This window comes from Petaurus breviceps, unplaced genomic scaffold, assembly GCF_028583685.1.
Source record: "Petaurus breviceps papuanus isolate PSGF00001 unplaced genomic scaffold, PetGlider_PUasm1.0 89984, whole genome shotgun sequence".
Classification (NCBI taxonomy): domain Eukaryota; kingdom Metazoa; phylum Chordata; class Mammalia; order Diprotodontia; family Petauridae; genus Petaurus; species Petaurus breviceps.
The window spans coordinates 196328-219234 of record NW_027187151.1 but is presented as its reverse complement, the minus strand read 5'-3'; the positions used below and the strand labels follow the sequence as shown (position 1 = coordinate 219234).

Here is a 22907-nt window from a genome sequence, read left to right as displayed (position 1 = left end):
CCTTTCTTTAAAAAAAAAGCAACTAGGGGGCAGCTTGGTGGCACAGTGAATAGAATATGGGCCCTGTAGTCAGGAAGACCTGAGTTAAAATCTGGCCTCAGAAACTTGACACACTTACTAGCTGTGTGACCTTGGGCAAGTCACTTAACCCCAATTGCCCTGCCTTCCCCCGTCCAAAAAAGTAAAACAAAAAAAGCAACTATATCTATCTCTGTGTGTATAATATGTGTATATATTAGTATCACTGTTACTTCCCAATGACTCCTTTGCATAGAATCCTCCCTTGTGACAACTATGCAGTCATTATCTAATCTTTAAAGATTTGTGTCATTTGCAAAGTTGATAAGCATGCCATCTGTGCCTTCATCAAAATAATTAATATAGATGTTAAACAGCGCAGGTCCAAGGATATTCCACTGTAGATATCCTTCCAAGTCTGTAGCATCCCATTAGTGATTACTCTTTCAGTTTGGTCATTCAGACAGTTCTGAATCTGCCTGCCTATGCTATCATTTAGACTGCATCTCTCTAATCACAGGTCCTGGAGCAAACAACATGAGAGATCTTGGTAGGTCAGGAATGCATGTAGATATAGTTTACCTAGACCCCAGCAAAGCATTTTACAGTCTATTTTTTGTTGTTGCTGTTAGTCATTTCAGTTGTGTCTAAAAATTTGTGACCCCCCTTTGCAGTTTTTCTTGGAAAATATCCTGGAATGGTTTGCTATTTCCTTCTCCAGCTCATTTTACAGATGAAGAAACTGAGGCAGTAAGGGTCTGAGGCTGGATTTCAGCTCAGGTCTTTCTAACTGCAGACCCAGCACTCCGATCACTGTGCCACCTAAATACCCCTTTCACAGTCTATAATCCTGCCCAAAAAAGAAAATGGGGTTAGCCTGGCATGACTTTTTTGGATGAAGTCATGCTAGCTCCTTGTGGTTACCATTTCTCTTTCTAAATATTCATTAATCATCCTTTTGATTCTAGACTTTCCCCAGTAACTACAGTTAAATTCCCTGGTCTATGCTTTTCAGACTTCATTATCCTTTTTTTTAATGTGTCCTTCTTTGGCCTTTTGTCTTCCACAATTTCCATTGGGGTTCAATATAACAAGGATCTTGTGACTGTGCCAGGGTGTCATTCTCCTAGGTTCTCCCTCTCCTTCTGTTGAGGACCAAACTTTCTATAGAATAGACCCTCTCTGCCCTTGTCACAAGTAGACAAACTTACTTGCAGTCAAACTGTTCCCACCAGCTTTCTGGCCCAGATGGTAAAAAAAAATAATTCCTAGTTATGATTTTGGATGCTACTCCAGTAAGGGAGGCTAAAGCTTTCAGTGAGAAGTGATAGTTTGCTCTGAGAACACTGATGAGCTTTCTATAAACATAAATAGCTAATATTGATTCCTGTGGGTCTAAGGTGGTTGCAGATACTGGTTCCAACTGGACTAGGTCCAAATGGCTGGAATCTGCCCTCCTCCCCAGTGACTCCTGCTCCATGGAGAGCTCAGATCACTATTTGGTAGCTTGCACAAATCCTGAAAGGTTCCTCTGGTACTAGGTTTTGTATGTGTGTGGAGTGGATATAGATGGAGGCAGAAGCCTGTTTAAATGAACCTCACGTTTGGCCATTGTGCTCAGCTCAGGAGCTAGGAGGGTGCTTATTAAAAGCAAAAGTTCCCCAATGCACCAATACCACTTGCACACTATCTGCCCAGGCTTGGACATTGATTATAGCTGGGGACTTCTCTGTCCCTTCCCCTTTCCCCCAAATACAACCTCCCATGTCTCAGCCTCCAGCTCAGAGAGCAAGTATAAGAATTCAACTTAGCTTCTTGAATTGAAGAATTAAAAATTTTATTTCTGCTTTCAAACTAATTTGGGTAATCAAAGTTAGAGAACAAATATAGCAAAATTTAAAATATAAGGAGAAAGAGTTAGAGGCAGCAACAGTGAACCTCTGTAAAACTGGGACTCAGTCAAAAGGTTGCACCAAGGACCCAGAAGACCACATGTGGCCTTGAGGTTGCAGGTTCCCTTCCCCTGCTCTAGTGGATCAAGGGCTACCTTTGAAGTCAGGAAGACTTGAGATCAAATCCTATATCTGACTTCTACTGACTGAGTGATGCCGAGAAATTTCTAGCACCTCTCTGTGCCCCAAGTTGTTGTTGATCCTTCATTATTGAAGAAGACCAGTGACATCTTGACTTTTGAGGGAATTGGATTAAGGAAGGCAGGGCTGTGCAACATCATTGGCCTCACTCTCCCCTCCACAGTCATAGATGTCCAGCAGAGTGACAGAAGTCAAGATGAGGAAAAACAAAAGAGGTTTCTCATTTTAACCTCACAAATGAATAGCTTGTTTCACAAGCTCCTTTATCTTTGTCTAATTATTCCCACATCATTCTTAAAGAATGAGATACTTTAGGAACTTAAACTTATACATGACAAGTTCAAGCAGTAATTTAACTCTTGCTTAGACCATGGAATGACTACAAATTTGGATCAAAACAAGATTTTTCCCACTTACAGCTTATTAGAGTAATTCAGATGTCTTAGTATTAACCTGATATTTATTGAAATGACAAATTTGTATTGTTCTCCTGCCATGATAAAAGAAACTTGCTATGAGAGGAAGGAGCAGGGACATGGCCATAACAGCATCAAAACTGGTCTTCCAGACCCAAGACTAAGGGCCCAGAATGACTCAACACAGGGACACAAGGTTAAAGTATCCTTAGCTCTATTTGAATTCAGGTAGGAGTAATAGGTAAGCTTCTGGAACAGTCAATCATATGAAGTCTCACTCCCATTTCTAGGCCACTAAAGCCAGACTCAGGATTTAATCAGGTGGGAAGCATTCCTGTTCAAAAGAAAGTGACAAAATGGGGAAACCGAGTCAAGAGTCTCTTACCTTTGGCCATGCCAGGATGTCCTCTTAGCCTTACCCATACATAGTCCACTTCTAATAGTTCCCAAACCGCATTCCCCCCAGGGAGCATATGGCATCTCCCTTGAATAATAGACTATTAGCTCATGACAATGCAAACAATTGTACCTGAAATCAGATTCAGAATAATATCAGGTCATCTCATGCCCCAAGTAATTTTAAGTCTGGGTTCTAGACATATTACTAGTCTATACTGGGGCAGGAAATTTCCACACTGGAAGTTTCCCATAGGGATAAATTCACATGTCCAGGTCAAACAAGATTTATTAGTGATATAATTTAAGGATAAGATGTAAATATCTTTGTAATTTAATGTCCAATTTAATTCAACAAACATTAAGCACCTTCTATGTGTAAGGCACTGTGTAGGACAGAGGACATACAAAAGGAAACATAAGCCCTGTTCACAAGGAGTTGACAATAATGTGCTGGATGTAACTGTGATACAATGGAGAGTGAAGGACATACAAAGAAGATGTCAGGCAAAGTACAATAAATTATTGGAGGAAAAAAGCACTTTTATCTGGGATGTGTGTGGGGGGTGGTGATGGGAAATCAGGAATGACTTCCTGGAGAAGGTGACACTTCAATTGGCCCATGAAGGACTTTTAACATTTTATGTGTCACATGTTACACGTGCTGTTACACATCAGTTAGAAATTTCTTTTGAAAATGATAATTGATGGTCCCTTTTTTTGCCAACTGACTTGTCTAAAGAGATACCTTCTGGATTTGACTCATAAGAAAGTTTAATCAAATCGAGTGCCAATCCTGCGCTCACAGATGGTCAGAAGCTGGACCGAAAGTAGCAAAGTCCTCCTTTTCTATAAGCCAGCTTCACTCTATTTATTTTACTTGAACATGCAGAACAGGAAGTTGTTTGTTTTCTCTCTGTAGCAGACAGAGTATAAATTTCTCTTCAGGGATTTTTCCTCATTTTCCAAAGATGAATCCTCTGATTTAATGCCAGGGCTACTTAACTCCAGACTTCTCACTTTCTCCTTTGTAAGAGTGAGTAAGAACTACAGCTCCCTTCATTTCGGGGTTCACTGATCCAGTCTTCCCTTCTCTTATTCACACTATTCAGAGTCAGCATACCCAATACTTTCCTCTCTGGGGAGCCATCTCTTAGTGTAATGTGATGATTGGGAGCTGGAGCTATAACATCAATGAACCCACATGGAGACAAGGGGACAGATGGAGTTTCATTCCAATCTCCTTCCCAGGAACTCTCTATACCTGGTGTTTTCCAAGTTGGGGTCATAGGATCATAGTGGCTTGAAAAGACCTTTACATCATCTAGTCAAACTGAGACCCAGAGAATATGATATAGCTAGTGTCCTGCCATGGGATTATCCCTAGAAAGATAAACAATGGGAATGAAGGGCAGGGGAATGGTATTCATTAAGTCTCCAGCTATTCACTAATTTTCCCAGTCAATCTTATCAACCACAAACCCATCTATAGTATTTATCCAGCACTCACTAGGTACAAGGCACAGCATTTACTTTCTGTGTAGGAATGAAGAAATCACAAGAATTCAGGGCACACCTTCAGAGTCTGCATTTATTTGCCTTTCCAGGGGAAGAAAATGCATTTAAAGGCATTTTAGTTGGTTGGCTATTTATTGTTGAAAAATGCACTTTGAAATCACAGACTTGAGATCCAACATAATTAATCCCCTTCCAAAGTCCACGTCATTTTGTCCACTTATTTTCCTGCAAGATGCTGTCTGCTGAACTGAGATCCACTGCCTTCCAGATCAAAGTTCCTTCAAAGTTCAAAAGGATTTCACAATGAAATGTATTTTAGAGAAATGGAATCTTTGGTGAATCCCTGAAAGGAAGAAAAATAGAAGATGACTGATAATTTTTTGTTGGAACTCAACAGAGTGAAAGTACTCTGGGAAAGATTCAAAACAAACCAAAACAAAACCTTTGGTCCCACAATAATGGAGGCCAGAGCTGCAGTGGTGGGCCCTGATGAGATTGCACCCCACTCCTTCATTTTACAGAGGAGAAAACTGAGTTCCCTGGAAGACTGACTTGCTCAAGAATACAAAGATAGATTATGTCAAAGGTCAGATGTGAAACCAGGTTCTCTGACTCAAGCTAGTGGCATTTCCACTGTGCCATACTGCCTCATAGAGTACTTTTAGAGTCACCAAATTGACAACCTTGGGTTGTCTCTGCTCTTTAGGCCTTCTACCTCCCATCATCTGAATATACAACTGTGTCTGGTGACCAGTCCTAGCCCTTCATTTCATCAGTGCTGTCTTCCTGGGAACCACAAAGTAAAGATACCGACTGCTTCCCATGTGTTTTTCTGTACCCTTGAAGTAGATTCTCAGACTTCTGTATCATTAGATTCTCATAGATTCCCAGACTCAGTCATTTTTGTGGCTTTCATATCTTCCAGGTCCAGATAATGTTAGCCTTAAGAATGGAATTTCAGTAACCCCAGGATTCGGGAGACTGGGGAACCAGTATTTTATTCCTAAGCACCTACCAGCATAGATGGAATGAGGGGAGGGAGGAAGGAAGGAGGGAAGGAAGGAGAGAAAAGAAAGAGAGAAGGAGTGAAACAATGATTGAAAATCTACTATATTTGATCCTCACAACGACCCTGAGAGATAGGTGCTATTATTATCTGCATATTATAGTTGAAGTTTCTAAAGTTGAGGCAGATAAAAGGTTACGTGCTTTACCCAGCGTCATAAAGCTAGTAAATGTCTAAGGTTGAGCCTTCCTGACTCTAGGCCTTTCTATCCACTGGGCCACCCAGTTGTCTAGTGATAGCCAAAGATCTATATATGCCCTTTGCTGTTAGGCCATTTTTGGCTTCTGAACCCTTAAGATTTAATATTTAGATCTCTGTATACCCTTTGATATTTGTTCTAATCATGCCCTGGAAGTGTAAGCCGTGCCCTTCCATTCTATGTCTCTAATGAAAACTGATCCAATGACATCATTGAATGATGAGGGTATAAATGAAATTTTCAGTATAAAGGCAGCATTGGGACTCTCCTGCTATCCGCTGACTCATCATGTGTGGCCAGCCTCTCTGTACTCCCTATCTCTACTGAATATGGCCAGCCTTAGCACAAGACAGAGTCTTGTTTGAGTCATAAGATAATGAATTTCGAGCTGAAAGGGACCTCAGAGGCCAGCTAGTTCAACCTCTTCATTTTACAGGGAAAAAAAAGAGGTACAGTGTTTAAGTGACTGGCCCACAGTCATATAGTCAGAATCTGAACTCAAACCCTTTAACCTTCAAATATAGTATTCTTTTCCATTCCACCCTTTAGTGAAGATGAAGCTTACCGTACCTCCAGAGAAATGCAGCTATTCTGGGAAATGGAGGATATGACATTCACTTTCTTGTCTGAAAAATATCTTTTTATTTAAGGTCATTAAGGATTCTGGGAACTTGAGGATGGAACAGAGGCCAGGATTTTTGAAGAATAGTTGGAATAGGGACTCTTAGAGGTGTTAGGGCAAGGAGCTGGAGTTCTGAAATCAGGAAAGAGGAGGAACCAAAGATTTTCGGAGCGCATTGGCCTTGGGTGAGACCCTTTTATCAGACAAAGTGCATTCTAATCCGTGACCTGAACCACAGTGGAGCCAAAATGAACCCTGCTCCATTAACTATGTTTCCTTCATCAGAGGGCTCCTCCAACCTCCCTCCACCACTTGTGTTTGGAGTTCCTTTTTTAATACCTTTGTTTTTTATTCATTTTGTGGATCCTAGATGGAAGTCCAGAGGGGAAGGTGCTGGGAGGAAGAGGTACCGATCCCTTTTTTCACAAAACTGTGTGTTTTCTGGGGAGAGGATTCAGTTCCCTATGGCAACTTCACCTGGCCACTAGCTCATTCCCACAGAGGTTTATCAGTCTGCTTCAGAGGCTAATCTAGGTTGAGTTGTAACTTGTCTTCTCTCCCTGTGTGGGCTCATGATGAGTGTTTTGATTTTAAATACTCTTCCTCATGAAAGATTCCCCTATTGTAAGGATGGGCCCAGCAAGCTTGTGGTGTAGTTGCTGAGGGAAGCAAGGTTAAGGTTTCAGACTCCTAGAGACAAATGTTCCATGTAAACAAGCTGACGACAAGGCACGGCAGAGCATAGATAAGATGCTGACAATTTATCTTTGGACCTGCTCACAGAGTTCCTTGTTTATTTTATTTAATCAGGCTAGTGGGAGCAGACACAGCGAGGGCCTTGCCTTTAAACTAGAGACCTCTCAAGGCCTTCTCTCCCCACCTCCTCCCTCCACCCCCCCCCCCCCCCCCACACACACACATCCATGACTCCAGAAGGAAATGTGTTCTGTCTCAGGGGCAAATAGTTAAGATGACCCAGTCTACACATTAGCAGCTGCAGCCAGCCTTGTGGAAAGACCCATTGATAATGCTTTCCTGGGCTGGTAGGAGGGAAAGGAAGGTGACAAAACTGGAGCTGAGAGAATGCAATTGAGGGAGAAATGATAAGAATAGGGGAGAATACACACATACATTTAACATTTAGAAAGTTTATTAAACCCAATTATTGCTGGCTATGTAAACAGAGGAAAGTTCATCCAAGGTGGGTCAGGATGGAATTTGCTGGGAGGTACTTGAACCTAGGAAACCCTGGCCCTGGTAACCTAGTGTTCATCTCCAAATATTTGGCTTCTTTTCCTTTGCAATGGAAAGCATAGGGAGGAGTACAAATGTGCCAGGAGGAGACTTCTGGGGGGAAAAAATTAAATAAATGTTTTATTGATGCTTTAAAAAAAAATCATTGCTGTTATTTCCCAATTCCACATCCCTGTCAAAAATAAAAAATGAAAGGACCTTCCCTTGCAACAAAGTTAAGCAAAATATACCAATCTTTATCTCCTTAAAGGCTCACCCAAAAATTTTAGCTTCTGTAAGATGCCTTTCTCTAGTCACTACAATGCTAGTGCCTTCCCTCTGAGATTATTTCTAATTGATGCTGTTTATATCATTTTTGTACATAGTTGTTTTCATATTGTCCCCCTAATTAGATGGTGAATTCCTTGAGGAGGGGACCTTTTTATACTTTCTTTGTAGCCTTGGCATAGAGCCTGGCACATAGTAGGCACCTGTTGGCCCTGTCTGATATTTTCTCATTCCATCTTTCTAATACTGTACACCACCCCTCTGCCAAAAGGAGAGAGGAAGGCATGCTTCTCTGTGTACTATCTAAAATCAAATGATGATTGTATCGATCAGAGTTCCATTGATACTATTGATCCAAGTGCCAAGGAAAAAAACCAAATTAATAAGAGACTGAAACCACAGAGGGTTAGGAGAAGTTAAGTGAACACTGAGCGGCCATCAATTTACCTGGTCCTAGAAGAAATACATCCCAGTGTACTGAAAGAGCTTGGGACAGAATGACTGAGCCATCATTGTTTTTGAAAGACCATGGAACTTGATTGATCTGGGAGTGGGGATGAGGCTCAGATTGTACTTCCAGGATACAGTTTACTGGTGACCTCTGGCATAAAAGGTCCCAGTTACACAGGGTCAATGCCCTTCAAACTTGATGGTTGCCCAAAGTAACTACATTTTGATGAGTTTCCATATGGATATGAGGGGGTTTGTGTCTACCCAAACTAAGTATACTATATATACTTGCTGTGTTAAAGCTAAATAAACTTATTTTTTTGTTAACCAAGGAAAAAAAAAAGACCATGGAAAATAGGACAAGTGCTGCCACCCGATAAAGTCAGATATTCTGATTTTCCAAAAAGAGAAGATGACATGAATGTACAAAGTATGGGACATTGAACTTGACTATAATTCATGGCAAAATCCTAGAACATATTGTTGTTGTTTTATTTTATTTATTATTAACAAGCATTTATTCTTCTCTTTCAAACCCCTTCAATTTAAAAAGAAAATAAAAGGACTTCATGTAACAAATATGCATAAGCAAGTTAAACATCCACATAGAATCCCTGTTCAAAAATGTATGTCTCATAGAAGATATTGTTTAAAGCATGTTTTATGAGCATCTAGAAAGCTGAAAGTCAGCATAGCTTAGTCAAAAATCAGTCTTGATTTCTCTCATTAGGTATGCTAGTTAGATCAATAGGGAATGTTGTAGAAAACAGTTTACCTGCACCTGAAAAAGCCTTTCATGCTATCTTTGTTGACAAGGTGAAATATAGGCCAGTTTGGAAGATTTGGAATTGTTCAACTGACTGGGAGGAGGAGTCATTGTTGGGTCATTCACCTTGAAAAGAGGTTTCTGCAGAAGGTCTGAGGATCTGTCCTTGGTTCTTTACTGTTTAACATTCTTATCAGTGACTTGGATGAAAGCAGGGAGAGCGTGTTTATCAAATTTGCAACTGACACTGAGTTAGGATCCAAAGCTAACACATTGAATGACTAGATCCAAAATGACAGGCTAGGACACTGGGCCAAAGCTAAGGAGATCAAATTTGACAGGGATTAATCAATCAGTAATAAGTGCCTATTAAACACCCAGGAATGGAGATAGATCACAGTAAAAAATTCTCTCTGCCTTTGGGCTTATATCTCAGGGAGACCATATATTCATATATAGAGGTTTACAAAATAAATGCAAAGTCATTTGAAGGGACAGAAACTAGCAGCTGGGGCAACCAGGAAAGACTTCATGTGGAAAGTGGCACTTGGACTAAGCCTTGAAGGAAGCTAGGTATATTCTAAGAGGTGAAGGTGAAGAGGGAGTGATTTCAGGCCTGGGGGACAGTCACTGGAAAATCATGGAGAGGGAAATGAAGTACTATGTGTAAGCAATAGTAAGAAGTCTAGCTTGACTGAATTGCATGAAAAAGAATAATGTTAAAAAGGTTGTAAAGGCAGATTGGAGTCAAGTAATTAAGGGCTTTACATGACAAACAGAAGAGTTTATATTTGATCATAGAGGTAATATAGAACCATTAGAGTTTATTGAGTAGATGAGTGACATGGTGTAATGCGAATGTAAATTTAAAGATCTTCCCTGCCCCTAGGCTAAAGTGCACCTGGAGCCTGGGGTAGGAGGCTTGTTTTTCAGTAGATACTTTTTGATTGGCCAGTGGGTCCAAAAGGTTGTTACATTCTCTGAGCCAGGAGAAGGTTATAGAAGCCCTGATGTGAGGCTTTGTTTGGGGGCTCACTTTGAGAAATGTTCTGTGATTTGATCAGATGAAATTCTGGAAAAGCCGTTTTCCAGAGCCCCCCGGCTTTGAAACCCAGATGTTGATTTGGTATGGATGTAATGGTTGGACAGTTTGGAAATCTGTCTACTTGATCTGTTTCTCTGACTTGATAATTCTGTCTGTGTATTCTGAAGTTCGGGGTGCTGACCTTTTCCCCCTGAACTAGGTAAACGATACATGTTTGACTGATTAAAGTAAGCTTGTTAACCCATTTTGAGTTGCTTTCCTTTATCAAAGCAGATCCAAGAACCTGTATTGGCAGCAAACCCTGAGGAGGCTTGCTGCTACACATGGCCAGATTTGTGCTTAAGGAAATTACTTTGACAGCTGTATTAAGGATGGATTAGAGAAGGCAGAGCCTGGAGGGAGAAAGGGAATCCAGTTAGGAGGCAAATATAGTAGAACAGGTGAGAGGTGAAAGCCTAAACTGGATATGGAAGATATGAAGGTAGAAATGATGAGATTAATGTCTAACTGATTGGACATATGTAGTGAGGGTGATTGAACAGTTGAGGATAACATGCAGATTATGAGCCCATAGAATTAGAAGTATGGTGGTTCTCTTGATTGAGAATGGGAATTTAAGGAAAGAAGTAGATCTGAGAGAAAAGATTGTGAGTTCTGTTTTGGACATGCTGAGTTTGAGATGACATAGGATGTCCAATTCAAAATACCCAATAGACAGATAAATCTAAAGTCCTATGCATGGGTTCAGGTAAAAAAAACCCCCAACAATTTCATGTTTTCTTGCCAAGATTATTACCTGAATAGGAGGCAGACACTGCTCAGCTTTCATATACTTAGCCCAGAAAAACCAGACTGACTAATGATCAAGAAATCCAATGAGAAAAGTAAAATAAGTGACTTCAACCCCAAAACTGAGCAAAAAGTTAGCCAGAAACTCATGGGTGATAGCAAAGGTATATAGTCAGTAAGGCTTTGTGTCTATACACAGCAGGTGCAGAAGGCCCCATGATGGTCAGAAGGCTGAAAGTAGGGCAGGGAAGTCCCTGGGAATAGCACCAGACATCTTGTTGCTAGATAGTGCGGTGTTTCAGTGCTCAGACCCAGACAGTCTAGGAACCCTGGTGGCTGAGGTCCCTAACTCTCTGTCCTAAGATGCCAAAGAGTGCCCTGATGTTCCAGTGCTGGGAGGCTCAAAGATCCAGGGAAGCCTAAGCCTGGGAGGTGGTGGTCAGCACAGGAATCCAGGAGATTTGGGGCAGGGCAAACCACCCCATTCAAAAGTACAGGATGAGGAGGAGGAGGAGGAGGAATCTGGCCCTGACACAATGCTCCAGTTCAGAAACTGAAGCTGGAAAGATTAGTCAGTCAAAGAAAACACTAAGCAATATCAGAAATTATTGCAAATCTAACTCTGTAACAACTGTAAACAGAGACTCAAAGGGGGGAAAAAGGATTTTCTCCAAGGATAAAATAAATACCTAGAAGAAATAAAGCAAGAGATAACAAATGAAATAAATGCTCTGGAAGAAACAACTAGAAAGAGAGAAAGCAGCTTAGAAGAGTAAATGGAGGGTTAGCAATAGTAATTTCCCCCAGAAGGTGGCCATTTAAACATTTCTAATGATACCCAGAAGATAATGGAAGCAAGTTCAGAAAGAAGCACAAACAAAAATGTATCTTGGGGAATTTATTATATGTTTAAAAGAAAGGGTTATGAAGTTGATTGAGAATCTCTTTTGTATTCTGCTGGGTGTATGGAAATAGTTTTTTGGTGTTTGACTTTAGAATCATTAAAATCTCAAACAAAAATAAAAGAAAAAGAAAAACACAATTTTATAAGTTCAAAATGGGGATAAAATAGCTAGATAATTAATGTAGAAAAGATCTGAAGGTTTTAATAGGAGTTTGCTGGATCCAGCTCATACTGGCTCTTGAAAACTAAGTTTTAAATTTTCATTATGACCATTTATATATTTTATATATATTATTATATATTATAATATATACATTATTATATTAATATAATAATAAATAGTAAAATACTATAATAAAAATAACAACATAATACATACATTATTATAATTATTATATTAATGTAATATAAATATATTAGAATAATAAAATACTATAATAATATAATATTATATACATTATAACAAAGCTACCAATCAGGGCTTAATTTATTGTTTTGTTGATTGTCTAGAGTTTTAAAAAGATGATGAAAATATTAATAAGAGAAATTAAATTTTTAAGAAAAGAAAAATATATTAGAAACTTAAATATTAAAACTAATACAAAATAAGAAAAGGGAAAAAAAAGTATTGCTATATGCACAGCACAACTTGAAAGGATTCAAAATATATAGCAATAAATTTCCATTTCAAGAAAACCTATAAAATAAATACTACACTTTGTGTTCTGAACTGTCCATCTTTTCTTTGCTTCCTTATAAGTTTTCTTTTGTTCTCTGCTGTGCACTGAGATTAGATTTTAAAGTGTGGTGTGTATGTATTTTTTCCCCTGAAGAGGTGGTTTTCCCTGAAGAGTACATTTCTAACTGTAAGCTTAATATGAGTCAAAAAACATCATGGCAGCCAAAAAGACTGATGGAACTTACACTTCCTTAAGAGAGGTAGAGCGTCCAGAAGGAGGGAGGCTTTAGGCCAGCTGAACTCAGTCTTAGGCCATTTCTAGAGTAAGGAATGTGTTGAATTCTAAACCAGGGGTGGGGAACCTGCAACTTCAAGGCCCAGGTGGCCCTCTAGGTCATCAAGTGTTGCCCTTTGACTGAATCCAAACTTCACAACTGTAACCCCATCCCCTGTAACAATACATGTTAGGAAGGACACTGGTGAAGTGGTGCGTGTCCAAGGGAGGCCTACCAGTATTATGAGGGAACTGAAGACCTTGTCTTACCAGGCCATGTGCAGAGTTTAGTACCACAGAGGTCACCCTTGATATATCCTCATACCTGGTCACAGATTTCCTTTTTTACTTTATTAAATCATGAGTTAACACCAGCCAAGCTGGTGGATCAGCCACAAGGGCCATACCTAGGAAGAGACTTCCTCCTGGATGTGTGTGTGTGTGTGTGTGTGTGTGTGCACGCGCCCATGCCAAGTGCCTGGAGGTGATGGGGAGAGGAAGGTAGCCAATTTGAAAGTAGTTAAATGACTGTCCTGTAAAAGGAGAATTAGAACCTTTCAGATGGCCGCTATAAGACAGGCCTAAAATTAGATATAAGAAGAAAAAAAAACCCTTCTAATAATTAAAGCTGCCCCAAAATGGAATAGACAGCTTTGGGTTGTACTGGTTTCCCTTTCACCAGAGGTCTGTGGGGAAGGTTGTAGAAGATGGTCCTCATTCAGGGACAAGTGCAAACAGATGGTTGATGGAAATGCTTTCAGAGTCTGTGATTCTGTGTTTTACAGCTGGGTGGGTATAGACAAGGGACTGTTGGTGAAGTTATCACTACTTGCCTCCCAAGTTCACTGCTATTCTTTTCTATTTTTTAATTTAATATTTTATTTTTCCCTCAATTACATGTAAAAACATTTTTTTTTGCTTTTTGGAGGGGGGAAGGCAGGGCAGTTGGGGTTAAGTGACTTGCCCAAGATAACCCAGCTAGTAAGTGTTAAGTGTCTGAGGCTGGATTTGAACTCAGATACTCCTGACTCCAGGGCTGGTGCTCTATTCATTGTGCCACCTAGCCACTCCTAAAAACAATTTTTAACATTCATTTTAAAAAATTTTTTGAGTTCCAAATTCTTTCCCTTCCTCCCTCCCCTCCTCCCTTCCCACATTGAGAAAGCAAGGAACTTGATATAGGTTCCTATACATGTTCTACTTCTCCTTTCAACACTCTTTCAGTGACCTCACCTCCCTACCCCCACCACCGCCCCATGACTCTCACGAAAGTGTCTAATAAACTCATACTCTTGTTCTAGGGACTAGGTGGACCCCCTGGTTGGGAAAAACTGAATTGTTTTAAAAATCTTGTTTTTTAATATCTTCATTTCACACCACCCTCATTTTCAAATGTATCTCTCTTCCTCCCTTAGCTAGTGATTCATCCTATTGTATAATTGTGATTTTAACAAGGCATCTAGAGAGGGTATGTAAACAAACAACCACAAAAATGTTGATTTAATGGTGAAAATTCAGGCAACTTGATTGAATGGGCATCGTAGTCATGACTAAAAGTCTGGCTGAAGGTCCATTAAGCTCCTGTTGACCCCACACTGTGCTAGTTTTGACTCCTCTATCAGAAGAAAGAGAAACACTTCTCAGTTGGAATAACTAATGAAAAATCAGGCAGATTTAGCAAAATAAGCCTCACCATCTTTGTGAGACCAGTCTCCCTCTCCCTTTCCTCCCCCATTTTTCCACAAAGGAAAACTAAAAACTGTCCTAATTTTAGAAGGCTGTGACCAGGAACACCCTCCCTCTCCCCTTCCTCCAACATGTAGCATGGTCCAACAGCCTTGTGAACTCGGCAGTTATTTACCTTGTTTGGTAGGTGAGGAAACTGAGGCACAGAGAGGGAAGTTCAAGGTCATTTGGGGAGCCCACCACCTGTGCCAGGGTAGGAGTCCCCTTCCTGGATCAAATGGAGATGAATAAGGACCTCAAATGACGAGTGTCTGTGCCTCATTTCCTCCCCAATACTTACTTAGAGGAGCTTCTCCCTCCTGTTCCCAGAAAAGTAAAGCATCCTAGATTTAGATGTGGAAAGGGACCTCACTGGCCAATGGGTTCAATCATGTATTTTACAGATGAAGAAACTTAGATCTAATGAGATTTAGTGACTTGTCCAAGGTGGCGCACATCGCCACATAGCCTTAGTGATTCTACACTTTTAGTCATGATTGTCACTCTTCTCTCAGTGTGTCAAGATCTATGCATTCACTTCTTCAGGGTCCATGTGTGTGTGTGAATAGGCTCTGTAAATTTTCCAGCCCAACATCTGAGTTGAGACAAGGAAAGGATGGAGGAACACTCAAAGGTTTCTGGTTTCAAATCTCTGTCGCCTGTGTGACACTGGGCAAGTCTCTTCCCTCTGTTCTTCATCCTAAAATGAAGTTGAATAAATGGCTCCCAATGTCCATTCCAGTTCTAAATCTAAGATTTAAGACTGGACTTCCTAGAGGTTTAGAAGGGAAATCTCCCACCCCAGTAAGAACCTTGCAGACAGAAGTTCAGGGTCTGTGGCTCAGACACCATGGATTCCCCATAATCCTAAATCCTCACTCTTCCTTTACTTGCCTGATTGAAGCCCCATCAGCTCCCACCCTTCACTGCTGATTAACCCACATCATGAACCAAACCCCCCACCTCCCAGGCTTCTCCTTCTCCCCTGAAGCCTGGAAGCAGCACCTGGAACAAAGTAAGAGCATAATTGGAAACAACTAGAGCCAGTTTTTGACCAAAGTCACTGTGAGATGGACCTGGGAGGTGACATTTCTGCCCATGGTTTCCTACGTCGTGGCTGGGGTCAGAGTGCTTATCCAGATGAAGGAGAATAAAGGATCACCGGATTCTGGGATCCTATGTTAAGAGCTGTCAGAGGTCTCAGAGATCATCTAGTCCAGTGTTCTCTTTTTACAGATGAGGAAACTGAGCCTCCGGGAGATCAAAATGGCTTCTCAAAGTAACACAAGGAATAAATGGCAGAGCTGGAGTTTGGGTCGCACAATTCCAAGTATAACAGGAAAGTTCAGCTCCTTCCTCTGCACCACAAGGTTTCTGCTGGAAGGATTGTCAAATGAGCCATGTTCACAGGGGACAAGTTATCTGCCTTTTGAGTAGATTGCACAAATGTATGCTTAGTTATTAAAGGAAAACAGACTGCCAGGGAAGAGAGGGAGAATCCTGTCACACAGCCTTAATGTCCTTATTTTCCAGATGGGGAAATTGAATTCGAAAAGAGGGAAGGGACTAGTCTAAGGCCACACAACACAAATTAGTAGGAAAGCCTAGGACTGATTAGAACCCAGTCTCTTGGCCACTGGCCTCCCAGTCTAGGACTCATTATTTTTAAATCAATTGCCTTTTAAAATTTTGATTCCATCTTCAGACATGAATATTTTAGTATACAAAGAATGAGAAATTTTTTGTATACTAAGATATTATAAATATGAAACTATAAAATATTACTACATGAAACTATAAACTTCTCTCATGTGCAGTTTGTTTTTTAAAGAAAGTTTATATTAAACTTAACACAGTCATAACAAAATTTCTGTCTGTGTCCCTTTCTGAATTTCTTTTTTCTTCTGTGTATTTTAAAAATGTTTTATTGAATTTTTTCATTTTATTCTTGCAGCTCTATTATTAGCCACTAATTCTACCCCTTTCTCAATGAAGAAATCTTCCCTTAAAATAACACATTGGCCCTGTCTGAACATGTGTGTCCATTCAGAAGTGGGACGCAAACTGAGAACTCTTCTGATTTTATGCCCAGCACTCTTGAAAGCCCCAAAGTGACATTACAGTGAACTCTGTATTATTCTGGGTCCTTTGTTGTGGGCCCTGTTCATTCTTTGCTGAGCTCCCTAAACATAATGCTCTCCAGAAAAATTCCAGAAGCCAAATTCACATCTTCAGCCTAGATATCTACTTAACATATTTCTCTGCAGTTTTGGTGACCGGATAACGTATTTTCCTTTTGCCCCCTTCTGCACAATTATCAAGTTCCCAACATTTTTGAACTACAAAGGAACAAATGTGTCCATTCGGGGACTTTCCCTCTGCTCTGGAGGGAGTGGAGAGGGCCCATGGGGAAAAGAGGGGGAAGGGTATTGGATGAAATACCACTCACTAACTCAAGAAAGGAAAGAAAAAGAAAACCCTCTCTAAAGAGATCTATTCCTTCTATGAGCTAACCATCCTTTAGAAAAGAGTTTTCCTCTGGCTCAGAATAGAACTTCCCAGAATCTCAGGGTTGGAAGGAATGGAAAATCCACCTGAGCAGAAATTCCTTCTTCAGCATACCTGGGAAGTAGTTATCCAGCCATTGTTAGAAGACCTGAAGTGATGTGGTACTCACTGTCTATTGAGACAGTCTGTTCCATTTTTGAAAAGTTCTTAATTATTCTGAAGATTTTCCCAACATCAAGCCTAAATACCTCTCTCTCTCTCTCTCTGTCTCTCTCTCTCTGTCTCTCTCTTTCTGTCTCTCTCTCTCTCTCTCTCTCTCTCTCTCTCGGTCTTTCTGTCTTTGTCTCTTAACTCTCTGTCTCTCTGTCTTTATCTTGGTGTCTGTCTCTGTTTCTCTGTCTCTCTCTGTGTCTCTCTGTCTCTTGTCTCTTTCTCTCTCTCTCCAACTTCTCTCCATTAGTCCTACTTCAGCCCTCTGGGGTCAAGCAAAACTTTACTTCTCTTCCGTATGACAGCTCTTCAAATACCCTAGGACACATATTGACCACTCCCTCCTAGCCTGGTCATCCCTTCTCCAGAGAAACAGCTTGGAAGTAAGTAGACAGGAAGACAGTAAGGAAGACCTGGGTTCAAATCTTTCCTCTGCTACTAGCTGTGTGACCATAAAGAAATCATCTAGCCTTTCTAAAGCTCAGTTTTCTCATCTGTAAAATGGAAATTATAGACACTGTTAGTGCGCCAATAAAATAATGTATGTAAAAAACATTGCAAACTTTAAAGTGCCATATAAATGCCAGTTATTATCATCCTTTTAGATCCTCCAAGAGATTAGAATCCCTGGTATCCTGGTCAGTCTTCTATGTGAAGTCTTTCCTGACCACCCCCAGCTGCTAGTGCTCTCCCTGATTTATTCTGCATATACTTACTTGTATTTGTGCATGTTACCTTATGTAACAGAATAGAAGCTCCTCGAGGGCAGGGACAATTTTGTTTTTGCAGCTTCTAGCCCTTATAGGTACTAAGTAAATGCTTGCTGAGTAATTGGCTGATAACAGTCTTGGTATTTCAGTCTCTTTATCATCCTGGTTGCCCTATGAACTGACAACTACTTCATTTGGGGTCTGACCAGGATAAAGTACAGAGGGCCCTAAGTAAGATTGTGTTAGCCTTTTGAGCAAGCATGTAACAATGTCATAGGTGACCCCAGGATCAGAGTTGAATGATTGGGTTGGTATGGCAGTAAGCTTCATAGAACTTCATCCCACAACTCATCTCCAATCAAAGACACTTGGACCTCATGTGTACTGGAGTATATGTATTTACCGGTATACATGTACAAGAGTGAGGGCATGGATGACAAGAGGGGGCTTGATTCATATACTATTGGTGTTCAGCAATCTGGTGACAAATCTGCTTCCTACAGCCATCATCTCCTGACGTCAGACCATTGGCTTCTGCCTCAGACAAACCCTCCCATGTCACCTGTAAGAACCTCCCCAAGAAAGGAGAGCATGGGTTGGGCTTTCCCATGCCATCATTCAGTCACTGAAGACAAGGGACAGGTCTCAGTGAGGCTGTGCTTTTTAGACCAAGACCATCCTCATTCTCCCAGAAGACTGGGTTCCCAGTGTATGACTTCTGTGAGCTCGGACTCTGGTTTTAGAGAAAAAACTTTGGCTCTGACTCTTAAGGCACATATGCTCCTCATCCCCAGTATGTCAGTGAGTGGTTTTACAACGAAATCGTTTGAGCTGAGGGAAGGCAAGGAGGACAAAAGCCCCCTCCTCATCCTACTGAGATGGCTGAGACTGTCAGCAAACCCTTCCGGCACCTGGCTCCTGAGCTGTCCAGTAATGAAGCAGGCTGCACTGAGCTATTCACACTTTCTCACTCTCCTAGCTAAAGGGGCTGTTGTCTCCTCCAACTCACATGCTATTCAGGCTGGGCCCATTTGTCAATAACTAGCCCTGTGCTCAAACAGGCTCCTTAAGCTTTAAGATTTAGGGGTCTCAACTTTTTTTTTCCTCTTGGAGTCATGATTTAATCCAGATCAAGCAATTATCCTCTAAACCATCTGGTTCAGCTGCTGTGGCAAAGAGACAGGCATAATTCTGTGATTTGTCAAATAAATGCCTACCTCACAGACTTGTTGTGACAGAAAGAAAGCAGGGATCACAACAGGAATAGAGAGATAGAGCTGTATTTTTGAACCAAAGGACCGGGAGACTATGGTATAATGGTCAGAGCACTCGTTCTGGAAAGGGAGGATCTACGTTCAAATTCCTCCTTTGATTTTTCACTACTTGGTGATCTTTGGCAAGTTACCTAATTTCTCTAAGCCTCAGTTTCCTCATCTGTAAAATTAAAGGGTCATATCAGATAGCCTCTAAGTCACCTTTTAGCTCTAGATCCATGCCTAAAGTCTTATGCTTTCATTTTTAATAGTAATGGTCTTGAGAAATATGCAGACAGTGAAGGAAAGATGTGAGCAGACAACTTTCTTTTTGAGGCAATCAGGGTTAAGTGACTTGCCCAGGGTCACACAACTAGTATGTCTGAAGCCAGATTTTAACTCAGAAAGATGAATCTTCCTGACTCAAGAGTTGGCACTCTTTCCACGGCACCATCTAGCTGCCCCTAGAGGGGGGAAGGCAGGGCACTTGGGCTTAAATGACTTGCCCAAGATCACATACTTAGCAGTGCCTGAGGTCTGATTTGAACTCAGATCCTCCTGACTCCAGGGTGGGCGCTCTCAGGATTCTGTCCTTGCTGCATTTGGCTGTAGGTATTAGAAGAGTCCTGATGCATCCAAACTCTTCTAGGTCCATCTTGGAAATTCCCAAGACATTAATGGAAAGCAATCTTTGTCCATGCTTTAGAGGCAGTTGGTGGCATAATAGAGAGAGCACCTGTCCAGGAGTCTGAGGCTGAATTTGAACTCAGGTCTTCCTGACTCCAGGTCTGGCATGTTATCTACTACACCACCTACCTGCCCTACTTATCTCACTAGGTTGTTGTGAAAATCAAATGAGATATTTGTAAATAGTGCTTAGGACATATTGGTGATATATCAATTCTTATTCTCATCCCAGTCTTCCTGGAATTGATGAAGCCATACTGTTTACTGGTGTTGCCCTTCTCCCAGTTCTTTGCCAGCTCTGATCTTTTTGTTTTCACTCTCCGTTTCCTTAAGGGTATATCTGTACTCATGCACAGTCTAAATTAATCATGACCCTCTCACTTCTTTGTGAGCTGTTTGCTAGAGAAACTGTTAGGGTTTAGAAAGATTCTATCTGTGCATCATCACCATGCATGGGGAACACCATCAAAGGCAACAGAGGTACTCTCTGTTGTTTGGAAGCAATAAACGGGGTGAGGAATCCATAGAGGAATAATAAACTGTGTCTCTACCTAGACCACCAGCTGCTTTTGCAAACCAAGAAGACAGTTACTGCTTTATGAGAAGGGCTGATCTATAGGGATCTGGAGACCATCTCCATCCCCTCCTGCCCCTGTCTGCCTTTCTCCCCAGGCTGACCAGACAGACCCCTGCCTGAAGCCAACAGTTTATACAAGGATCAAAGGAGCTCAGCTGAGTATTTTTGTGGATGTTCTCAGTTTGGAAAACAAATGCCTGGGAGTGTGTGGAGCAATGGAAAGAGTGCTTGATTTCAGAGTCATTAGATACCACTAACTAGCTGAGTGATCTTGGGCAAGTCTATTCCCTTCTGTACCTTAGTTTTCTGATCTCCAAAACAGGCACAGGACCACTCTAAGGATTTTCTCTATGATAATAACTTTCAGGGGGGTAAAAAAATATCCCAACAGCAAGAATTTAACAACATTGGTATAAAATAAGGAGCCGCCACATCCAGCTTCTGAAGATAGGATCTGAGAGGATGGGGGTTGCGATCTTTCAGCTCCAGGAAGTGAGTGACCTGTCTTCCTTCTCCTACAGATAAACCCTGGCAGTAAGGCAGTCTTGGCCAACCTATGCCCAGGAGACGTGATCCAGGCCATTAATGGGGAGGATGTAGATAGCATGACTCACCTGGAGGCCCAGAACAAAATTAAAGCGTGTCTGGACCAGTTGATGCTCTCTGTGAACAGGTAGGGAACTTTTGGGACTTGGGGGAGCCCAATACGTAGAATCAGCATCAGTGTAGGCTTTGGCAAGGGGATAGAGTTAGCAAAGTTTGTGTTCTACCCTATCTATACCCCCAGGTCTGCGAATGGGAAGAAGGACTGATGAATGCAATCACACTGAACTGCTGGGGACTCCGTAATGGTATCACCCAGAGCCTCAGCTGTCATCAGGCAATCAGAACATGTCCCCAGAATGTTGAATTTAGAGGATACTCAGTGTACTGGAAGTCTTTTTTTTTAAATACAGATTAAAGTGTGTCATAGGCACACTTTTTTTTTCTGGTGAGCTTATTAAACATTTTTTAAAGGAATATTTTATTTTTTCCCAATTACATGTAAAGATCATTTTCAATATTTATTTTTATAAGATTTTGAGTTCCAAATTTTTTTCTCCCTCTCATCCCCACTCCCCAAGACAGCAAACAATATGATATAGGTTATACATGTGCAATCATGTAAACATACTTCTATATCAGTGATGTGAAAGAAGAAACAGAACAAAAGGGGACACACACACACACACACACAAGTGAAAATAGTATGCTTCGATCTGCATTCAGACTCCATAGTTCTGTCTCTGGATATGGATAGCATTTTCTGTTGTGAGTCTTTTGAAATTGTCTTAGATCATTGCATTGCTGAGAAGAGATAAATCAGTCATAGCTAATCATTGCACAATGTTGCTGTTACTATGTACGATGTTCTCTTGGTTCTGCTCATTTCATTTTGCATCAGTTCATTTAAATGTTTCCAGGTTATACCATAACTTGTTTAGCTATTCCCCAACTGATGGGCATTCCCTCAATTTCCAATTCTTTGCTACCACAAAAAGAGTTGTGATAAATATTTTTGTATATATTTATGCTTTTTTTGCACATATTCCCTTTTTAATGATCTCTTTGGGATACATACCTAATAGTGGTGTTTCTGGATGAGAGGGTATGCACAGTTTAGTTGCCCTTTGGAGCATAATTCCAAGTTGTTCACCAGAATGCTTGGATTAGTTCACAACTTCACCAGCAATGCATCAGTGTCCCAATTTTCCCACATCTTTTCCAACATTTATCATTTTCCTTTTCTATCATATTAGCCAATCTGATAGGTGTGAAGTGGTATCTCAGAGTTGTTTTAATTTGCATTCCTCTAATCAATAATAATTTAGAACATTTTTTCATATTACTATAGATAGCTTTAATTTCTTCATCTGAAAAAATGCCTGTTCATGTCCTTTGATGATTTATCAATTGGGGAAGGATTTATATTCTTATAAATTTGACTCAGTTCTCTACATATTTGAGAAATGAGACCTTTATCAGAAATACATACTGTAAAAATTGTTTCCCATCTTTCTGCTTCCCTTCTAATCTTGGTTACATTTGTTTTGTTTGTGCGAAAACTTTTTAATTTAATGTTATAAAAGTCATCCATTTTGCATTTCACGATGTTCTCTATCTCTTGTTTGGTCATAAATTCTTCCTTTCTCCATAGATCTGACAGGTAAACTATTTCTTGTTCTCCTAATTTGCTTATGGTATACTGGTCGTCTTTTAGCAAAATATCAACAGAGTTCATTGAGTTAGCAAGAAGAATTAGTTAAAATGGGAAGCTATGTCTAAAGTCTTATACAAATTAATGCAAAGTAATTAGAGGCAGGAAAGCAACATACACAGCGACTATAGCAATGCAAATGGAAGGAACAAAACTCTCTCTCTCTCTCTCTCTCTCTATATATATATATATATATATATATATATATATATATATATATATAT

At 40.6% G+C, this 22907-nt stretch overlaps 1 protein-coding gene and 1 long non-coding RNA gene across 3 annotated transcripts in view; one reads left to right on the top strand and one right to left on the bottom strand.

Moving 5' to 3' along the window:
• LOC138176573 (PDZ and LIM domain protein 4-like) overlaps positions 1-22907 on the top strand; it is a 148706-nt gene that overhangs the window by 53183 nt on the left and 72616 nt on the right. For both annotated transcript variants that reach the window (XM_069107354.1, XM_069107355.1), the window contains exon 2: positions 20948-21099. In XM_069107354.1, the coding sequence (XP_068963455.1) occupies positions 20948-21099 (152 nt within the window). The remainder of the gene's footprint in view (positions 1-20947; positions 21100-22907) is intronic.
• The window catches only part of LOC138176574 (uncharacterized), an 80673-nt gene continuing 62320 nt past the window's right edge, over positions 4555-22907 (bottom strand). The window contains exon 3 of the long non-coding RNA XR_011172343.1: positions 4555-4784. This is a non-coding gene — a long non-coding RNA (uncharacterized lncRNA). The remainder of the gene's footprint in view (positions 4785-22907) is intronic.